This window comes from Thamnophis sirtalis, unplaced genomic scaffold (genome assembly GCF_051295495.1).
Source record: "Thamnophis sirtalis isolate CommonGarterSnake01/CBP01778 unplaced genomic scaffold, rThaSir2_p1.2 scaffold_10, whole genome shotgun sequence".
NCBI lineage: Eukaryota > Metazoa > Chordata > Lepidosauria > Squamata > Natricidae > Thamnophis > Thamnophis sirtalis.
The window spans coordinates 58,751,617-58,773,461 of record NW_028261390.1 but is presented as its reverse complement, the minus strand read 5'-3'; the positions used below and the strand labels follow the sequence as shown (position 1 = coordinate 58,773,461).

Genomic DNA, 21,845 nt, shown 5'->3' with positions numbered 1-21,845 from the left:
TTTCTGTTTCCCCCTTCTCCCCCCCTCCCCTTTTCCATTTAACAGTGCCTCGTCTGGGTTCTATATCTTCTCCCTATTTTCTTTTCTAGTTTCCTTTCTCTAGCCAATCATAAAATCTTCCCATCTCTTGAAGTACTCAGATTCCTCTTTATCCTTTATTTTCATTGTCAACCTATTCATCACTGCACAATTAATATCTTTTTATTATCTCTTCATCTGTTGGTAGCTTATTTGATTTCCAATTTTGGGCAAATAGAACTCTTGCTGCTGTAATTGCATGTATAATCAAATAAGTATCCTCTTTCTTGGATTTCTCTGGGATAATATCTAATAAGAATATCTCTGGTCTAAATTCTATTTCTTGTTGTAACATTTTCTTTAAACATACTCTCATCTTAGTGCAATATTCCCTTGCTTCTGCACATGTCCACCACATATGATAATAAGAGCCTATTGCTTGTTGACACTTCCAACATTTCGCTGATTTGTCTTTAAACATCTTTGCTAATTTTCCCAGTGACATGTGCCATCTATAAAATATTTTGTATAAGTTTTCTTTATAAGCTGTTGACAGTCACAATTTCATGCTTATTTTGCTTTGTGAATAGCTACTGTAATAGTAAAAAAAAAAGCAACCAGCTATCAAATTTAGCAGTTTTCTCCCCTTAAAACAAGCAGCTATCAAATGTATTTTTTTTTCATTTTATGGCATGATATCCAGTAATGTCACTGACAGTGTCTTTATTACTATATTTGGATCCAATGATATAACTTACTTATCTAGGGGACAGAACAACTACAGATGTTCCAGCAGATTTATAAAAGATTAACATGCCATAGCATCACATATAATTTGCTTGCATTTGCTTAAGACAACTTCATTTTTTCCTTGTATTAAACTCTTTATGGCTTTCTACTGACTGAAGTATTTCTAAACCATATTTGAAAATCTGAATGTAACAAAACATTCTTATTTTAACATAAACACAACTGAGACAAATTGAGCTAGTTACTAAATCAGGATTCTAATTCATTCTTTCCTACATGACTAGATTAAAAAGAAATCAGATTTCCGTATGTTCATTGAACTGATACAAAGATACCGAGATGCTTCAAGAAAAAATACATGTGATTATACTTGTGAATGTCTTTCAAGAACATATGAGTCAGCATAAACTGCTGTAATGGTGGATGAGTGGGTGGCAGTAAAGAAAGCTAAAAATACGAATTGACATCTGTACCACAAAGCAGAAGGCTAATACATTACATTTCACACCAAAAGGCTATTAACATTGTTTTCAGATGTAAATGGTTTTAGAAACAATTTGTTGCACCCTGAGGTTCATTAGAAGATGAAATTTAAATTAACAACTAAACTTAACAGTTGACATTCAAATACAGTGTATAGACCAGTGGTGGGTTTCAAAAATTGTTGGAACCTACTCTGTGGGTGTGGCCTCCTTTGTGGGAGTGGCTTGCCACCCATGTGACCGGATGGGAGTGGCTTGCCACCCATGTGACCGGATATGAAATTATGAATTAGTACTTAGGTCGGTCCAAGTAGCTATTCAGAAACTCTGGCATTGAAGCATGCAAGTCTTAAAACTGTCAAGTTACAAGATCCTTGCCAGTGGTGGGTTTCAAAAATTTTTGGAACCTCTTCTGTAGGTGTGGCCTGCTTTCCGGGTCCACTGGTGGAACCTCTTCTAACCGGTTCAGTAGATTTGACGAACTGGTTCTACCGAATAGGTGTGAACTGGCAGGAACCCACCTCTGGTATAGACATACCGGTAATAGGTAGATTTATTTGAAATGCTCATTGTTCAGCAGCACTGAACCATTAAACGTCCAAGTGCCCATAGTAGCACTATCTAAAACACATACAGAGCACTATTTATTAATGAACCAAACTCTACTCGTAGTTTGAAAATTTTAAGTTGTCAACTTAAACAGACATTGTCTGCCCCTATACCTGTTTTTAAAGCAACCGGCCAATTGCGCATGTGCGCACAGTGTGTGGTGCCTGCACGAGCTCCGATAAGAAGCTGCGTGTCGCAGGGGTGGTGGAGTGTGCATGCATGTGCAGTGCACGTGCACAAACAGGACGTGCGGCCCCATGAGCAGCATACTGGTAGCGTCGCGGAGAGGAACCCACCACTGCAGATGCCATCATTAAATGAGGACTTCATGTGACTGAGGTTTCCCATGTTCTGCCAGCTTCTTTGACTTTGCTTGTCAGAAAGCTTCCTGGGAAGGTCACAAATTGCAACCACAAAACTTCGTGGATGCCGCAATGACTGGAACTCAAAGGACCAGGACTTGTTCAGTGGCATCACAAATCTGAATGGTTCCTGAATGAATGGTTGTTAAGTGAGGATCATCTGTGACAAGATTTCAGTCATATTTCTTTCTTGTAGGATAGTGGAACTAAAGAAGAAATCACATTTCATAGCAATTTTTAATAGGGTCTCATAGCACAGTAAAGTTGCAGTGTGATTTTAACAACCATTTTTGTTTCAAATGCATTTTGTTGATATAATCATGCAACAATTAATCATGGTGAACATAAAGGAACCATAGTTCACTGATCATTTAGCATGTGTTTCTTGCAAGGTTTGATCTCTGACACTTTGAATTAACCAGGCAAAAGGAGGATGTTGTGGAATATCAGCTGCTGGCAAAGTTCCTTCTGCAACCTGTTTTACTCTGGTCAAAGTGAATAAAGAAATTTATACATTGTCACATACCTTCCCTTATTAGTTTCATCTTGAATTTCCAAGACTGGTAGTTCTGGTTTGTCAAATTCACAAATGAAAACTTTGTTTCAGCTGTATTACTGGCCATTAGGTTTTATTCTGTTGCAGTCTTCTTTCTGTTGCTTTATCTTGCACTTATTTTCTGTAGCTGGATATGACTGGCTTGCTCTGTGCTGAACTTTATATTTCTCCTCTAATCTGGTCTTATACTGGGATTATGCTGAGTAAATATCTGGTTTATCTGGGCTGAAGCTGGCTTAATCTGGGTCCATAACTTATTAGAAATTCTGTTTTATTATATAGAAATGGTAGCTGTGGATTATTATACAGTGATACCAATTGGTAACAGACGATGGTTATATAGCCATACAGATCAAATAAATTGTACAGTGTACAGTCACCATGGGCTTTGCTGCTTAATGGTTTCAACTGTCACAGGAAACATAAAGAAACTATAGATTATAACTATAGATACAAACTAAACACTGCCATCTACTAGCTGAATAATTCTGAAGTTGTTGCAATACAAAATACATTCTAACATGTATTCCAACCAGGGGTGGGTTCCTGCCAGTTCTAACCTCTTCTATAGAAGAGGTTCCACAAATCTACTGTGCCATTTAGAACTGGTTCCAGCTCCCTCCCCCTGCCTGTCCACACCACACTTGCCCCACCCACCTTTCAGTGATTGGCTGGCTCACCAATCGCCCCGCCTGCCTCTTAGAATCCTATCTAAACCTTAAAGTCTTAAAGCTGTCAAGTTTGAACATCCCTGGGTTTTTTTTTCTAAAGGGTTAGAGGTGCAAGGGTCTTGTAACTTGACAGCTTTAAGACTTGGACACTTCAATGCCAGAGTTCCTGAGCCAACATTTTGGTTGCTAAGCAAGAGCGTTGTTAAGTGAGTTTCACCACATTTTACAAGTTGGCCACGCCCACCCAGTCACATAACTTCCAAGCCACTCCCACCCGGTCACATGTCTGGCAAGCAACTCCCACAAAGCTGGCCACACCTACAGAAAAGGTTCTAAATTTTTTTTGAAACCCACCACTGATTCCAACATTCTATAATCTCCCAGGACTTGAAATGGACATCTAACACTGGAAACATCATTTTAAAAAGCACAACAAAGAATATTCTTCTTGCGTCAACTCAGAAAGCTCAGACTGCCCAAGAAGTTGCTGATACAGTACTGCAGAGGAATTATTGAATATGTTATTTGCACTTCTATAACTGTCTGGTTTGGTACAGCAACAAAACAAGACAGGTACAGATGGATATAATTAGGACTGCAAAAAAAAAAAAAAAAAAACCCAATTGCAACCATCCTGATTTTCATTGAGGATCTGTATACTACATGAGTCAGAAAGAGAGCTAAGGAAATATCTATGGACCCCTCCCATCCTGGACATAAACGGTTTCAGTTCTCCCTTCAGGATGCCACTATAGGGCATTACATACTAGACAGAAAGACAGTTTCCCTCACCCCGTGCCATCACTCTGCTAAATATCTAATTTCCACACCAATAAACACATTTACCCATGTGGTAGGGCTGTTTTACTATTATCCTTCTCATCTTTCTTTCTCCTATTGATATCTTATATAACTTTGTTGTTTGTATCTACACTAAGAGTTTATGCACAAGAAAAAGGTGTCCAATCATTTTTGGCCAATAAAGAATATTTAGTTTAGGAGGCAATGTCAAACCTCAGTAAACTCTTACATTAGGAACCATCTACATGGTTTGCATTCCAAATAACATCTACTTGCCTCAACTAATGTAAAATAAAAACATTCCAAAAATAATTAAAACCTTGCAGTAACTGAACTTGAGCGACAACTGTTCTTCAAAGATACTCAAGCCAATTATCAACAGCACTCGACATATCTAATTGCTGACAACCAGAAACACATTAGACAAAATACATGCAGTGTGATCAAAGTTCTAAAAAACATAAAATGAATTGTCAAGAGTGAACCTTTGGCAGGCTACGTGCTTCTTTGTTTCAACTTCTTGTTAGCATAAGCGGGGTGGGGGGGGTGTTTGCTTTAGGATGGGTTAGATGGAGAAACGAAACCTCTATGATTCTGCTGAAGAACTTGAGAGCCTAAAACCTTTTCAAGGACATCGTAACATGTGTGGAACAGAAGCAGATAGTTCCCATAATAAAGGGAACTTGTTTATATGGACTGTATGAAGTTGTGGGTTTGGCTAGGGAAATTATTGTTTAATTCTATAAACCAGTATTTGTAACCTCAGAGTTAGTTTTGCTTCGACACTATCACGCAGTGTATTCAATAAACAATAAGATTTTTGTAACTGGAATGAACCTGGAATTTTATTTAGATTCTTGAGCTGGATGTTGACATTAATATTGTTCTAAAAAATTTCTTACTTTGGATTTTGTTTTGGCATCTGTTGTCATGAAAACATATGGCAAAAAATTAAGCCAAAATTACTATGTTGTTTGTCAAACCCAACTCCCATTAGAATAGTAATACAAAGTTGATATAAGATTTTCTCCTTTATATTTTACCACAATATGCATTGTGCTTTTGATTTTTAAGTTGGTGGTAACTGTGAAATTATCATTTTGCAATGTATTATTTGTTCTATACTAAAATTAGTATTTTATTTGATTAGCAACTTTTTCCTGCAAGGGTTCTGGTTGCGAAGATCTTGATTTCATTTTAAACTCTTGCTAAATAATATAGTATTTTAAAATTTACTTGAGTTCTACCACTCATACATTTTTCTCTGTAACTATAATTTCCCTTGAATGAACATATTTTTATGAGCATCTTAAAGATCCAGCTATTAATTTCCTTTCCTGAATATATATATAACTTGACAGTTCTCACAGAGGCTGTGGAGGACAGCATCCTCTACTGTGTTGATTTTAACAGACTATACACTGAGTAATATTTGGAATATGCACCTTATATGCCTTTACTTTGATTCTATGGGAAGAAAGGACTTGGATGAGGTTCCATCATTATATTGGGTGTGGTTTTCAAAAGTTGTTAACAGGTAATTTTAATGTGATAAAAATGAGACATTTTAAAATATGCAATTGCGGAGTACTCAAAAAATAAATTTCAAATGGAACTAAATTACACTTTATTTTTACCTGTTACCACTCACCAGTTTTTCAACTGTAGGACTATAGCTGTCAAAGGTGAATTATGGCTTTGGTCTAGAAAAATTATGCAGCCTGGTCATAGATTTTATTACTTTGTTTTAGTTACTAACAACTCCTAAAAATATTAACTATTACTTAAAATATGATTTTTTCCCAATTGATTGCTTAACCAACATGATTGTGTCCATTCCATTCTTTAAATTAAATCTGCCTAGCAATTTAAATGTTTTCTATGGCAAAAGAGAAATTGTGCTCAGAGGACTCATGATTAAGGACATACTTTTCTACAGTCGATTAAATTTAGAACCTTTTGGGCGCAATGATAAAAAATAAATAATAGGCACAGTAATATATTTTTTTCTGGTTTCACAAAGGATGCATAAGTGTGCACATAAATGTACCGTTTATTTATTTACTATGATATAAAATGTGTTCACTTTTGCACAAGGAAATTCTGTTATTGTAGATATAGGTATAGTCTTAAATGAAAATGACTAATATATATTCTTCAAACAATGGATTTGTTTAATTTTTCCAGGGTTTCTAACCCTAATCTTTTTTGTTACATTTGCTTGATATAATTAAGTGTATTTTGTCAAGGACTGTAAAACTCAGCAGGTCTTTTTAAAATGCAAGTACACGCAAGATGCTTATTGATTATTTTATGCTACAATAGAACAAGAAGACAACAGAAATATTGTTAAAAAGTGCACATTTTTCAGTCATATGCTAAGAAATAAATATTGCCTTCGCCAGAACCACAAAGAACAGGTTTGTCCTGCCATAAGTGTTTTATGATCAATAAATATAATCATCTCACTTACCTGTACATTTTCTTCTGTAACTGTAATTTCCCCTGTGTAAATATATTCAATGATCATCTTGAGGGTCCAACCATCAACTTCTTTGATTCGAACTTTCTTTGCTTGACTTTCACTCATTTCACCTTCAAAACAAATTTAATTCAAACATTGGCAAGTAGAATAAACATGCTACAAAGAGATCTTATAAGGGAGGGGAAAAAAGTAATTCCACAGTAATAAAACAGGATATGGCAATATAATACCACTTATGGGTATCAAAGTATCAGCCACGAAGTACTGAATGCTTTTCAGAATTTTTGACATCTTCCATAATTTCTAATTTTGTACAACCATAATTCAAAAGTACCAGGGACCAAAAAGGAAACTCTTTCTTTTCTTGAGGAAGAGAAATAAGCTGATTCTCAAGCATTATCCTACAAGGATAAACAATCTCAAAATTGAAATACTAAATAAATCTGGAATTAAAAAGCAGTAATCAAACTTAATTTACAACTTTTTCAAATTACATAAATATTTTGAATGGGTATGTTTCACTATTGTTCATAACTTGATTACTTGGAAGCTTAAGCACTGAGTTGGACATACATATTTATTTTATATTATGATATGTATGTATGTATGTATGTATGTATGTATGTATGTATGTATCAATCAATCAATCATATGGCATATCACACATGGACTAGCATTGTTGTCATGCGTTTTGAAAGCCAGGAAAATCTAGAGTAGTCTGGCTCCCAGCAACTGCTAGTTGTGATATATGATATATGATTCCATACAGATTTAGATTTATTTTATTTGTATGCCGCCCTTCTCCGGGAGGGACTCAGGACGGCAAACAACTCAAAAGGGGAAAAGGGGAACATAGAACACAATACAAGTAGTTAAAATAGCCAAGAATCACACAACCACACAAGTCGAGGGGGGAGGTGAGCTCATCAACCCCAGGCCTGCCGGCAAAGCCAGGTTTTGACGGCTTTTCGGAAGGCCTGGAGAGAGGTGAGGGTCCGAATCTCTGCGGAGAGTTCGTTCCAGAGGGCCGGAGCTGCCACAGAGAAGGCCTTCCCCCGGGTAGTAGCCAGGTGGCATTGGCTGGTAGACGGAACCCGGAGAGGCTGACCCTGTGTGATCTAATGGGTCTTTGGGAGGTAATTGGCAGCAGGCGGACTCTCATATATCATACAGTATATGAAAAAAAAACAGATTTTAATAAATAGTAGAATGTATACCAATTTGGTCAATTCATTTTATATGAATTGATTTTTTTTTAAAAAAAGATCAAAATAAGTTGCAAGCATTAATTGAGAGCATTAATAGTATCAGCATTTTGATTTATTGTAATATAAAACAATTTCATCTCTCTGCAAATGTAAAAAGACACATTTTCAATTCGTGAAGATTGGAATAGGACTACCTGTACTGCCAGAATGAATGTTTAGAAAAGAGAATTTAAAGCAAATCTCAGCTCTGAGGAGCATTTCTGATTTATATCCAAAATCTATTGGTTAACAATGGAAAATGCCTGTAATATCTAATGTGTTAAAAAAACAGCTTGAACTTCAAGCAATAATAAAGGAAACAAATCTAACAGATTCCTAACAAACCTAGCAGACAACTTTGTTTCCCAAAAGGTACAGAAGTGAACAAGGGAATCGGTCATATTGGACTTAATTCTCACTAACAGAAAGGAAATGATAGAAGGTGATAAAGCTACAGGAACCTCGGGGGGCAAGCGATCATGCAATAGTGGAATTCAACATTACACAAACACAAATAGTAGAACAAAGTCAAACTACAGTCACTCTCTTTAAGAGAGTGAATTTCAATAAACTTAGAGAGAGCTTGGGAAAGATTCCATGGATGAGAATCCTCAAGAGGAAAACAACTGCAGGGAGTTCTGTGGAAAAGCGGAGCCATTGTTTGTAGATATTTTAACATTCGTCGATAAGAGAGGTGAGATCACCCAAGCAGTTTTTCCTTATGGTTGGCCCTCATGAAAAAACTATACGATGACAGTTTCTGGAAAAGGTATAATTGGGAGACTGGGGGTTTTGCCATAATTACTCCAGCTGCAAACAGCTTTTTTTCAAAAGGACACCAAGTTTGTTCACTTCCTTTGCTAATAACCTCTGAATGTTGTCTATTAAAAGTTTCAAAGCAGTTACGAGTGACAAGGCTAGAAATATGGGTGAATGCAAACCTTAATATAAAAATATAAAGATCTATTTTTATAATCCTTAAGGCCTTTAAAAACAAAGAGCAAAACACAAAACAAAATAGAAATAAGGGCTCATAAAATGTTTAAACATTGGATATCAAGGCTTCAAAAATATTGTTAAAGAATGCATGTTTCTGGGGTGAAATGCTTTTCAGATTTAGGACATAGCAAGAGAAACTTATTATGGTATTTGGCGACATCTTTGAGGAATGCGATTTTCATAAACAATCTGATTCAATTATATCAGCTATGATTCGTCATCTCAGAAACAATCTGTTGCCAGAAGAAAACGTTACAGAACAAGATATGCAGCAAAATCTATCTAAGAAAAATATGAAGGAATCTCTGAATAAGACTGTGTCATGAGATAGAAAGCAAAACAACTATATGGAAAAGTCTTAACTTTTAAAGAAAAAGATAAAAATGATAGTTCCAGAGAGCAATTGGAATAATTTCATTTTGTTGGATTCTCACGAGAGATTGATTAAAGTACTGAAGAAATTTGCAATAAGAACTAATAACTAATAAGAACTACAAAGTCAGTTTATTTGATCAGGGATAAAATGGAACATGTTGTCATTATATGTGGCTTTCTTTGGATTTCCTGGTATCTTAACTAAAAAAATGTGATATCCTGGGTTTGCTTACACTTATACAGTGTTAAACATATATACATGTGGAAAAAACTTTATGTTAATAAATAAACAACACTTTTGTGTATGTTTATGTATATGTATGTTTATGTATCTTAGTTTTAGATAACTCCTTATTCAAAATAAGGAAGTTTGGTAAATTTTTCTCTTTGAAGGAGAAACTATTTTTCTGTTATACTAATTTTTAGATTTTTATATTAGAATGTTAAAATTTACATTTTTGACATGTAAATTTGTTGTAGTTTTGAAAAAGAAATGATGGTATAAATTTGTATTTCGCACAGGATTTTGGAATTGTTGGTGTTTGGAATGGGAACATATTCTGTATTGGAGCTTCTCTTTTGTAATGGAGAAATGGTCTATTTTTGTAATGTTAAACTTTGGTTTTATTTTATTGTATTTATATTAGCATAAAAGGACCATTTTATGCTTCTTAAATGGGATTTTGTTACAGTTAAGAGTCAGGATATGCATGTTTGTTTATGTATGTATGTATGTATGTATGTATGTATGTATGTATGTATGTATGTATGTATGTAATATTTTAGAACGGAAAAATTTACTGGTAATTTTATATTTGTTAACTAAGAGGAAGTGTGTGGTGTATATGTATGTATGTATGTATGTATGTATGTATGTATGTATGTATATGTACACACACACACACACACACACACACACACACACACAAACGGGGGAGGGGTTTTTTTTTTGCTGATAAATAAATGAAGGAAGACTATTTCAAGCTATTTAGCTCTCATCAGCTAGCCATACCCTTGATTTGAACTTGGGTTGGTAGTAATGGTGGAGGAAATAGCCATTATGCTTATGCCTTTCAAAATTGGCTAAGATAATTCAATCACAAGAGACAAGAAGAAGAAAAAAAGGTACCTGTAAACATTGCAAGGAAATATGGACTACAAGCTGCTAATACAACTCGATGAGCTGCAATTTCCATGTCTTCAGCAACTATTGTCACATCACATAATAGGTTTTGACTATAAAGAAAAACAGAACAAAAATCATTTTAGACAACAGGAAAGATAATCATTTCCTTTGTTAGTTAGCTATTGTGCATATTCACCAAGTTTAATAAAATAAGCAATTGATAATCAATATTCAGGTTCTTATCATTCTTCTTGTTAGTAGGACTATTGATCTTTTTTTTTTTTACTAAGGAAAGACCCTGCAATTATTTACAAAAAACCTGATCACACTTGTAAAGACAAAGTTTAAGTGCTATCAAAATTCACTTCAGGTTTGGACCCCCCTTTTTCTGTGCAATCTCCATTAGGTTTAGGAACCCATGATAGAAAGATTAAAATTTAACAATTAAAAGAGGAACATTATTTCTTGCCCAGTCTTATCCCTGATAAAAATAATTTCTTTTAATCATAAAAGGTAAATGTTCCCCTCGCACATATATGCTAGTCATTCCCAACTCTAGGGGGCAGTGCTCATCTCCGTTTCAAAGCCAAACAGCCAGCACTGTCCGAAGACATCTTCATGGTCATGTGGCCATGTTCCCTTCCCACCAAAGATGGTTCCTATTTTTCTACTTGCATTTTTACATGCTTTCGAACTTCTAGGTTGGCAGAAGCTGGGATAAGTAATGGGAGCTAACTCCATTACGCGGCACGAGGGATTCGAACCGCCAAACTGTTGACCTTTCTGATCTTTTAATCATAGGACAGATAAATAAATTTGTTTAGCATTATCAACAATATTAAAAAGCTTGAGAACCTTGCTTCTGTATACAATTCCCTCCCTCACATACTATTTTGACTTAATAAGATTACCACCTATTTACAGTAAATATTTAAGAACAAAAACAAAGACTTTTTCCAGAAATTAAGCAGAGTTTATTCTTGAACTCCATGATTATAAACTTGAATTATAATCTACAATATCTGTAACAAACAGCCACATGGAAATTGTAGTTCAATATTCTAAATAAGGAGTACAGTTTTCTCCACCAATAAAAGCTTCCTTTTGAAATTCTGCTATTTCAAGAGTTTGTGCTTCCTTGAACAGGGAAGAGAGACAGGACCTTACATTTACAGTATCCAAAAAGGAGGTTTACAATTTCATAGAAAACTTTTACTCCTTGATAATATACACTTACTCTTGAAACAATGCAATGCCAGGCCCATTAAGAAAGCCAATTTGCAACAAAATGTTAGGTTGTGAAATCATTTTGCTTAACATCATTTTTCTAATCATGTTCATTAGGAAGTAACTCAAAGAATTAGGGTTATTGATGTGATCAAAACTTGTTATGACTGAATAATAATCAAAAATGAAGTTAAACAGAAAATAGCTAAAATTTAGTTTGGTTTCTAATTGTAAAGCATAAATGGATATTCCATTCAGTATAATGAACAAATAAGACAGTTCCAGAACAGAGTATTTCACCACTGTGTTCTAAATAGTTTTGTGGAAGTAAATCTCTTCAGGATTTTGTACAAGTCCACATCTATTAACTTTGATGAATAGAAGTTCTTGGTATTATGTTTTCAAAAAAGTTATTAAAGACTGGTCAGGCCCCTGTCGGAGTCTGAAGACAGAAGATGAGCTGGCACAAGAAGTGACAGCAAGTGAAGGGCATCTCCATTGGCCTTGGGGGAAACTGGGGAAAGGCAGTCAGTCCAGACAAGGCTTTTCGGAATTAGTAAGGCCTGCAGGCAGGGAGGCAGGATGAACAGGAGAGACAGAGCTCAGACGAGGAGCAAGAACCATCCCCTCCTGATGCAAGAGCTCGGAGAGCGCAGAGAAGGCGTGATCAGTACAGACAGAGCAGGGTACTCGTGAGGAGAGTGCCCTGCCCATCTTCACCAGGCACACTTGGGGAATGAGACTTAAGGAGACCCTATGGGGAGGGGCATTTGTCGCGAACAAATGCTGAGTTCCTGAAGTGTTGTGTGCCGAAGTTTGAACTTTCCAAGTGTCTTTGCATTCCTTTTGGCGTTCTGGACTACTTACCTGGATCTTTTGCTCCTTAACTCCTTGATTTGTTCTTGTTTTACCAAATACATTTGGGATTTATTGCTGTGCAGCCTTAGTGCAGACAGCGCTGGGCTGGACTAATTGCAGCCAGAGACTGCTTAAGCTTTGTGTGGGGGTTTTTTCTCACTCTGCTCTGCTCAGAAATGTGGGAGCATTTGGGGAGATTTGGAGCAATAAAAGGGTGGTTTGAACTGCCAGCTCTGTGCCATGCCCTGGGTCATCACAAGATTACAATAAAAAGAATAAAAGCTAAATAAATTACAAAAATATTAAAAATGTAGAAAAAAAGAAGTCGCTTTCCTCTTCATTCCATCAAGTACATAACTTAAGTACAATGATTTCTGTAGTTTACTTGCAAGGAGCAGCTGTATGGAATCACACTGGCTATTTCAAAGATCCAGAATGAATTTCAACAGCCAGGATTCCGCATCCCTCTCTAATCTCCACTGCAACACCATCCTGCTACAAAACTGATGCCTATCTCACCATGGCTTTCACACAGAAGGTGCAATGTTAATTGGAGCCATTATTCTAATTTTTCAGAGAACCAAGTTGGAAGAATAGCATAAATCTTAACTAGTCAAGATCCAAGCACTCCAAGATTTTCATCCAATGCTCTAGATCCCTCTGAATAGGTTGAGTTGAATTTTCAAAAATCTAGACCAGAATGCCCAATACATTTTTAGAATAAACACTGGACAACAATTTTCAAACAATTTGCTTTCTGAAAAAGGTTTTGTGATTATGATATATATCATATGGGTGTGTACTTTATGCTATACTGCTCATACTTAGGTTTCCCTTCTCAGATATCCACAGCAATATAGGTGAATCTGGTGGCCAGCTCTCAACATATCAAAGCTATCAGCTTATCAATCATTAGGAAGGATTGCTAAAATAAATAGCATAAGAAAAAAATGACTATATTTCTTTCATCATATGCCAAAATAAGTGAAAGAGTGGGGGCAGAGGAGATATGAGAGACACAACGCCTATATTGTTCAAATTATGAAATCACAGGACAGTGAAGAAAAAGTAGGGGACCTAACCCAAAACAGCAGCAACACCAAAGCAGTGAACAGGAGCACAATTAGTGGAGTTATGACCCTATAGTGGTCCAGTAGTATTTTACCACTTTGTCCCTAAAGAAGAGACACCACACTAAAAGAAGAAAATCCTATCCTCAAAACCTAAGCCCCAAGGCACATATGTTATCCTCACAGGAATGCTTTCATAAGAAAGATAATTTTTCAGGTGTGGGGGAATGATATGGCATCCTTAATACACATCATATAACCACTATTAGCATTTGAAAACAGATTTGTCATTATTAATAAAGAGCTGAAATTTTCTGCTGCCCAGAAAAGTTGTATTAAGCAGCTCAAGTTTCCCCTTCAAAATCTTATTGACCAGCTCTGGAGGGGGGAAAAAAACCAATTATATAAAATGCAATGTCCAGACCAGCATCTTATTCAAATAATGCAATTTCATATTCAACATTGTATTCCAATAAGAGTAAAATCTGGAAAACTACCAAAGACACTGTCTGCTTTTCAAGAACAATACCTTCTTAATTCATTCAAAACTTTAAAAGCTTTTATGATGTGCCAAGGATTCACTGTAGCAGGACAGCGTTTTTCAGTATTATCATCTTTCAAATCCAGAGGTTTCTGCTGGCATACTTTGGCACATCTGAAAAAGAAAAAAGATTTCTTAACCATGAGAGTTTGCAACCAACTTAATTACTAATGCTAAACTGATTAGTTTATTTGTGCTTTTATTGTTCCACAACATCATTGTTATATAGCCTTATAAGTTGCTTTAGAGTCCTTGACTGAAGTGACACAAAAGCTTGTAATATTTACATTCACTTACAGTTCTGCAACTCAGCCAAGTAAAATGTGCTTTTAGTTTTGACTTGACTATGCCTTTAAGCTTTGGGATGAACAACCCAACTCCCAAGTGAAATTCAAACTAGGAAAAGCCCTAAATTTAAACATCAACAATAATTAAGTCATTGATAAGAGGCTAAAGTAGCTACAATTAAACACACATTGAAACACACTAAATGGAAGTTAGTGCTAACAGCATACAGGTGAAGCATCATTTGTCATTGCAAAGCTTATTAAAATAGCTTATTTATCAAATGGTTTCTGTAAATGAAACTATTAAGGAAAGAACTTTCCCAACTTGATGTATTCTATGTATTCAACTGTATCTTTCAGAATAGTCAGTTCACGTGATCATTGGCCATCGGCATGATGGGAAATACTGGAAATTTTAATTCAACATGCCTAAAAGTCATGGGTTTGGTGAAGATGTGATTAGAGCAAAAAGCAAACAAAAACATGATGCCCAAATTTGAGACATAAGACAAAAAAATCTCACAAAATAAACAATATCTTTGTATCTTATTAAAATATGTAGTTTCCCCATATATTGACCTTACATCTCTTCTTAAAATAATTCCATGGTTTTTAAAATGAAAACTAAAGCATAATTGGCAACCACTTCTCTATAAACTCACTCTTCTGGCCTGATAAACAAATCAACATTTACAGATTCTTTTTTTAAATAGCCAGCATTTTATCCTACTGATCCTATGTTCAGAATGAGCAAATTCCTTAAAATGAGACTAGAACTAATGCTAGAAGACAGCAACTATACATGTAAGTGGTGGACATGAGAAACATGCAAGAGCTTTACACAATTAGTTATGGGATTGCCCTTTGCTGCACCTCCAGTTCGATAATGCCGAGATACTGCACTAGACTGCCCAAGGTTCTAATACAGAAGTACTATTCTTTCATAATTCTCCAAACATGTTGATTATCCTAAACGTAAAAGATTGATATTATCATATATCACCACCTTTCACAGAAGACACTATGGTTTATGGTTTATGGTTTATTATTTATAGGCCGCCCTTTTCCCTGAGGGGACTCAGGGCGGCTTACAATTTATGGGGAGGGGAGTACAAGACAGTAAGACATAAAACAATACATAAGTAAAAATAGAACACAACATTCATTCATCATTCGGGTGGGGACGGATTACAATCTTTATCCCCAGGCCTGACGGGATAGCCAGGTCTTAAGGGCTGTGCGGAAGGTCTGGACGGTGGTGAGGGTACGAATCTCCACGGGGAGATCATTCCAAAGGGTCGGAGCTACTACTGAAAAGACTCTCCTCCGCGTAGTTGCCAGTCGACACTGACTGGCGGATGGAACTCGGAGGAGGCCTAATCTGTGTGATCTAATAGGTCGTAAGGAGGTAATTGGCAGGAGGCGGTCTCTCAAGTACTCAGATCCACTACCATGGAGGGCTTTATGGGTGGTAAGTAGCACCTTGAAGCGCACCCGGAGATCAACAGGTAGCCAGCGCAGCTCGCGGAGCTCACTACCAAAAACAAAACAAAACACTGGGACTGTTTTATCCCAGTTTAACATTTAATTTCAAATGTAATTTTCATAAACACTTTCAGTTTTCCTAGGAACCAAACTTGGACAGAGTCTTAAAATAAAAAATGAAGATCACAACTTTTTTTGCTAGTACAGGTGAAACTCAAAAAATTAAAATATATGCAAAAGTTCATTTATTTCAGTAATGCATCTTAAAAGGTGAAACTAATATATGAGCTAGACTCATTACATGCAAAGCAAGATAGTTCAAGCCGTGATTTGTCATAATTGTGATGATTATGGCTTACAGCTCATGAAAGCCCCAAATCCACAATCTCAGAAAATTAAAATATTGTGAAAAGGTGCAATATTCTAGGCTCAAAGTGTCCTGCTCTAATCAGCTAATTAAGCCATAACACCTGCAAAGAGTTCCTGACCCTTTAAATAGTCTCTCTGTTTGGTTCAGTAGGAATCACAATCATGGGAAAGTCTGCTGACCTGACAAGTTGTGCAGAAAACCATCATTGACACCCTCCATAAGGAGGGAAAGCCTCAAAAGGTAATTGCAAAAGAACGGATGTTCTCAAAGTGCTCTATCAAAGCACATTAATATAAAGTTATGTTGCAGGGAAAAGTGTGGAAGAAAAAGATGCCCAAGCAGCAGGGATGACTGCAGCCTGGAGAGTATTGTCAGGAAAAGGCCATTCAAAAGTGTTGGGAACTTTCACAAGGAGTGAACTGAGGCTGGAGTCAGTGCATCAAGAGCCACCACACACAGACGGATCCTGGACATGGGCTTCAAATGTCGTATTCCTCGTCAAGCCACTCCTGAACAACAAACAACGTCAGAAGCATTTCTTTCAAGTGAGAAAGGAGTGTCAGCATCTCCTTTCTCTACCTGTCACTGAAATGACCAGAACAATCCCTATTTTTCCCAAGCTTAATGCCTAACTAAGTGCCTATTATTCTAGTGTCACTGGTCATATGCTCCATATCTTATTGGAGTTACAATCTAATCTATTTGAGGAAAACCATGCTAGGGAAGGTTTTCCTAAACTTTTATAAAATTCATGTCATACCTGAAGCCAATAGAAAATGTGATTAGAATCAGAGGAAAAAAATAGTTTTGGAAAGGATTCCATGTAGGAAAAAAATATGACTATTTTATGCTCAATTTATGTCATAAAAATTATATAGCAGCAGAACAGTTACATGCAAATGGAAGACAAATTTGGAAGATTGTAGTAAAAGATTTATATGTTCAAAATTTGTTCTTTTTAAAGTACTGGAGTCTACAATAACTTTAATACATTGCCTCTAAAATGACACATCTTAAATAAGCAGCATTTGCAACAATAAAATATTTAAAAACAGCTTCAGGTTCACCAAATCATTTAACACCTGGACAAATAAGGCAAATTAGGTCAGGTGCTTAAATTTTAATAAGCATCTGAAAGAATTCTAATAAGAATCTGAAAGTATAATAAGTTAAGGTGCCATCACGTGGAAGTTCTTTTCCTTGCCATCCTCATCCAGTTAGTGTTGGCATAGACACCAAGAGAAAGCTTACTTTAAAAAAACTAAGTTAAAAGTAACATTACATGTACATGACTAAAGAGTTCTTTAGTCATGCATCTCCACTTTTTTCTAGAACTTTCTTAAAATTGAAAACTTTCCATGCAGAACTATTCACCTTTACTCTATTTAAAAGAATGGAAACACATCAGGTACTTTTGGCTTATTCGGCCACTGTAATCATTATTATTGGACAAAACCAAGAATGACAGATATTCCAGAGTAAATGACAGAATAAATTCATTTCAGCCAACAATTTTAAGCACAGTGTTAGCATTCCAACTGTCATTATTTGTTATTCAAATTGTGACTAGAATGAAAAAGTATTTTTCTCCATGCAAAGGAAAGTAGTGAACAAGGATTAATCAGCATTCTCTGGAACCTTCTTTTGTCAGCGAGTCTCGAGTTGACCCTTAGATTGCTTAGCACAAGGATAACCAAAGTAAAAACACCCTACCTAAAAGTTGCTCTTACTTAAACTACGTTGACAACTTTGGTTGGAGCAATCCAAAACTTCAACTAAGCCACAACTCACACAGAAGCTGTTTGGAATTTCAAGGCCCTGTTTTGGAATACAGTATGTGAAATGTGAAAGGAGTATCCTGACCGTTTGTTCTGTGGTTTTCTAACTTCAAGCCAACCACAGACAAACCCTAAAGATAACGGGGCTGGAAACAGCCCTTCCAGGCAGAGGGACAAAATTAGCCATCCCCAGAAACAAGATGTTTTATTATAGCTGCCCTAAAATATGAAATGCCCTTTGTAAATGTTCAGAATACGGTTGAATTATTGGGACGTAGGTTCCAATAACAAACGCGATATTCCAGTTTGGCAATAGGAACAAGGCCTGTTCGAAGATAATGATTTTCTGCAAATGGGGCAATTCTCTCCGGAAACCTTACATCAGGAGAGTGCAAGGTCCACATTCACTTATCTAGCAGTCCTCTTCAATTGAGAGTCCTCGGGGTGCTCAGGACTTCAACACCCACCACTTGCAGCAAGCGGGGGGGGGGGGAGCGATGGGCGTTGAATCTAACACATCCGGAAGAGATCAAACGGGGGCCGAGACTCACCCCAGCGGTTGCAGCAGCGGCATTTCCATCGCGGCTCCTCCGCTCGGGCTGCTCCCTCCGAAAAACGCAAGCACCGAACGCCGGCGCCAGCACCATTCCAGCCGCAAACGCTGGGACTCTCCCGGCAGAAAGCCCAGGGAGCGGCAAGACTTTCCTGGATTCAATCAGCCCAGCCTCTCCGTAGAATGCAGCCCCGGCGCAACCTATGATAGTTTCCTTCCTCCGCTCAAACGGAGCCAAATGTTAGCACCTACTCACGCCTCGCGGTCTCCTCCAGCCTGCCAAACCTCTATTTCCGGGGTCTGGACGGGCTTAACCTAATTTATCCTCTTCACCGAAGAATGTGACGTCAACACGTAACTTGGCGGGGGGGGGGTGTAGGACGTCTTCCCCCTCCTCCCGCTCTGCCTGTCTTAAGGGGCGCGCGAAAACAAGGTTTGCAATAGAAGCAGCTGGTGTTGGGGTGGTTACAGGGAGGGCAGAGGAGGGAAACACGGGAACCCTGTTTGATACTAAGCGTGGTTCTCTGCCGTTTTGAAATGACTGTTTGAAGGATGCGTCCTCGTCTTTTCCACATAGCGTCCATAGCTTTCTTCATAGCAGGTCCCTACAGACGTTTTAAGTAATTTCTAGCATTTACAATGACCAGGGATGGGCGTCCTGGAACTAGGGCAGCCAAGGTGATGGAGCATTTTAATTGCTGGGATAGTATCTAGAAAACCAAGCTCAAGTTCACCCTCAAACATGAAAGCTGATTGATTAAATTTGGACCATTTGCCCCCTTACATAAACCCATTGCATGTGTCAGGATTGTTTATAAACTTTCTTGAACTTATTCTTCAGCCATAAGTGGTGTAATGCCTTCATGCAGAAGTGTAGGCACTCCTTATCAAAGTGAATGTGTCAATCCCCAATAAACATAATATCTCAATGGTACCAGGCCATTGTGCCTAACAGTTGGCCGGAGGTTCTTCTTCACCCATTTTCTTCATAGGTACCTTTTCAAAATAGTTTTTTTATTACTTTATACTGTAGCACACAAAGAAAATACAAAAGTAAATAGTAGGGAAAATAGGGAAGGGAAAAGGGGAAGGAAATGTGAGGGGAAGCAAAGGGAAAAAAAGAAAAAAAAAGATTGACTTCCTACTCCCTTTGGTGCAGTGGAATAGGGCATTAACATCAAACCTCAACTTTTTACATAATATTAAGTAGCCATTTCTATAACAACAAATCTATCTAATCGGTAATACGCAAAATCAAAGTTTCTTCATAGGTATCTTAAGTGGTTGTAAATGATTTGAAAGAAAGAATGAAAGATTAGAAAATGACTTTTATGATGAGGTCCCCCATTCAGAGTGTAAGTAATGCTATACTTATCAGCTAAACTTTTCAGTCAACTTAAGTAGTTGCAGTGATCTATGGATTCTGTTATATGTTCCATCTATTGAGATCCACTAAAGGTTCAAATTGTTTTTAAAGATAGTTCCCATAGGAAGCATTGCACATAGTTCAACCAGATTTAAAGCCCTCAAGCTGGATTTGAATGTCTAATTTAGGACTGAACCCTATGAAGAGTAACCACATAATAATAATACTAATGTTATATAATTTACCTGGGATAGTTTGATCATTTTTGTATTCCAACAGAGCAAAGGGGAAATACAAGTAGCATTGATGCTTATCTGTATTAAAGCTGAAAGAAGATCCAGCTGTTAATGTGCCCAGAGGCAAAAAAATTCAAGTTGTTGGTTACTACTTATACCTATGTGGTATAGGAGCTGATTGCTAGAGGGGCCACTGTTGTATTTGCCAGCCAATTCAGTATGAGGATTGGCATGTTCCAGCACCTTTAATTAAACAATGCTATCTATTAGTACCCCAGTAGTTCATCTTCTCTGCAGCACTGTCTGAAATGTTGCATCCCTCCCCCCAATATTCAAACAGCCTCCATTCTGATGTTTTAAAAGGTCCTGAGGACCCAACTCTTCATCCAGCCTTTTTACGTATATGATTGAAGGCCCCTTTTCTTCTTTTTTATCATCTGGATTTGTTATCTATGGCATCTTTGTTTTCTTTCTACTGGTTTCTTGTTTTAAAATGTTTTTAACAATTTGTAAACCACCGGGTTTACAGGGCCAGGTACTATACATCCTAGCAGGCCTGTCTAACTGGTGGTCCGTGAGCCGGATGTGTCACGTGCAGGCCACGCCCACCCTAGCTCCGCAAAGGCAAAAAATATCACAATATGTCACACTACGTCATGTGATGCAGTTGAATTTGACACCCATGCACTAGAGTCAGGTGCTAAATATATTGAATAAATTATTCCTACAACAAAAGCAGGAATTGAAAAGACAGAAAACTGCCAACTGATTTCAATGCATTGTGCTAAGCGGTTAAATAGTTTGTCTGGTTTTGGCCTAATGTGAACCTACCTATTGTAGTTTAAAAATAATGGTTTATAGTTAAGGGTATTATGGCTTGCCTTCCTTGAAACCGCTGATTCCAATGAAACTGTGAGCTCTTTCATTGAAAGAATACTATTCCAAAAGATGGACATTTTGTGGTGTCAAATAAGTGATTAGTTATTTCCCATTAAACCAAAATTCAATAAGAAGCAAGATCAAAGGCAATAGGAAGATTCTGCTGTAACAGTCACTGATAAATAAGGGACAAAGTACATGATCCCAGCTTCCAAGATTCTCAAGCTTGACTAGCAACTTTATGACACTGACAATGTATCAAAACAGATATCGTACTAATTTATAGAAGATAGGAATCTTAAAGTTAGAAATAGCATTTTGAATAATGCGGAAAGTTCTTAGTGTATGAAATGAAGCAGGAGAAAGGTTAATAGAATTCTGAAAAGAAAATTAAATGTAAATATGAAATCTCTTCTTCCAATAATATAAAAGACAGCTATAAACAAAAGATAGGCAACAATGAAATCAAATTGAATATGTATTTTGCAATAAAGATGGAAAAGCTCAGTTCAGTCACCAAAAATAAAACCAGATGCTGAATGCAGATTTTTAGCTATTTTTTAAAATTTTAACTAAATTAATAAAATATTTTTAAAAATCAGACTAACAAGAAATGACCTCATCAATATTCGGTATGGTAAAGAATATATTATACAGATAATTTGTTAAAGTGTTTTAAAAACTCTAAACTGAAATATATTAGCACCATTAGAG

General features: G+C 36.7%; 1 protein-coding gene across 3 annotated transcripts in view; it reads right to left on the bottom strand.

Moving 5' to 3' along the window:
* The window catches only part of KLHL2 (kelch like family member 2), a 42,055-nt gene extending 23,065 nt beyond the window's left edge, over positions 1–18,990 (bottom strand). For 2 of the 3 annotated variants that reach the window (XM_087724682.1, XM_087724683.1), the window contains exons 1-4: positions 18,649–18,988; positions 14,166–14,291; positions 10,485–10,591; positions 6,723–6,844 (exon numbers count right to left, since the gene is read on the bottom strand). In XM_087724682.1, coding sequence (XP_087580808.1) covers positions 6,723–6,844; positions 10,485–10,591; positions 14,166–14,291; positions 18,649–18,677 — 384 coding nt within the window. In that variant the 5' untranslated portion in view covers positions 18,678–18,988. Of the gene's footprint in view, positions 1–6,722; positions 6,845–10,484; positions 10,592–14,165; positions 14,292–18,354; positions 18,444–18,648 lie in introns of all 3 variants that reach the window. The other variant, XM_087724684.1, reaches the window with a different exon arrangement.
* Between the last annotated feature and the right edge of the window lie 2,855 nt (positions 18,991–21,845).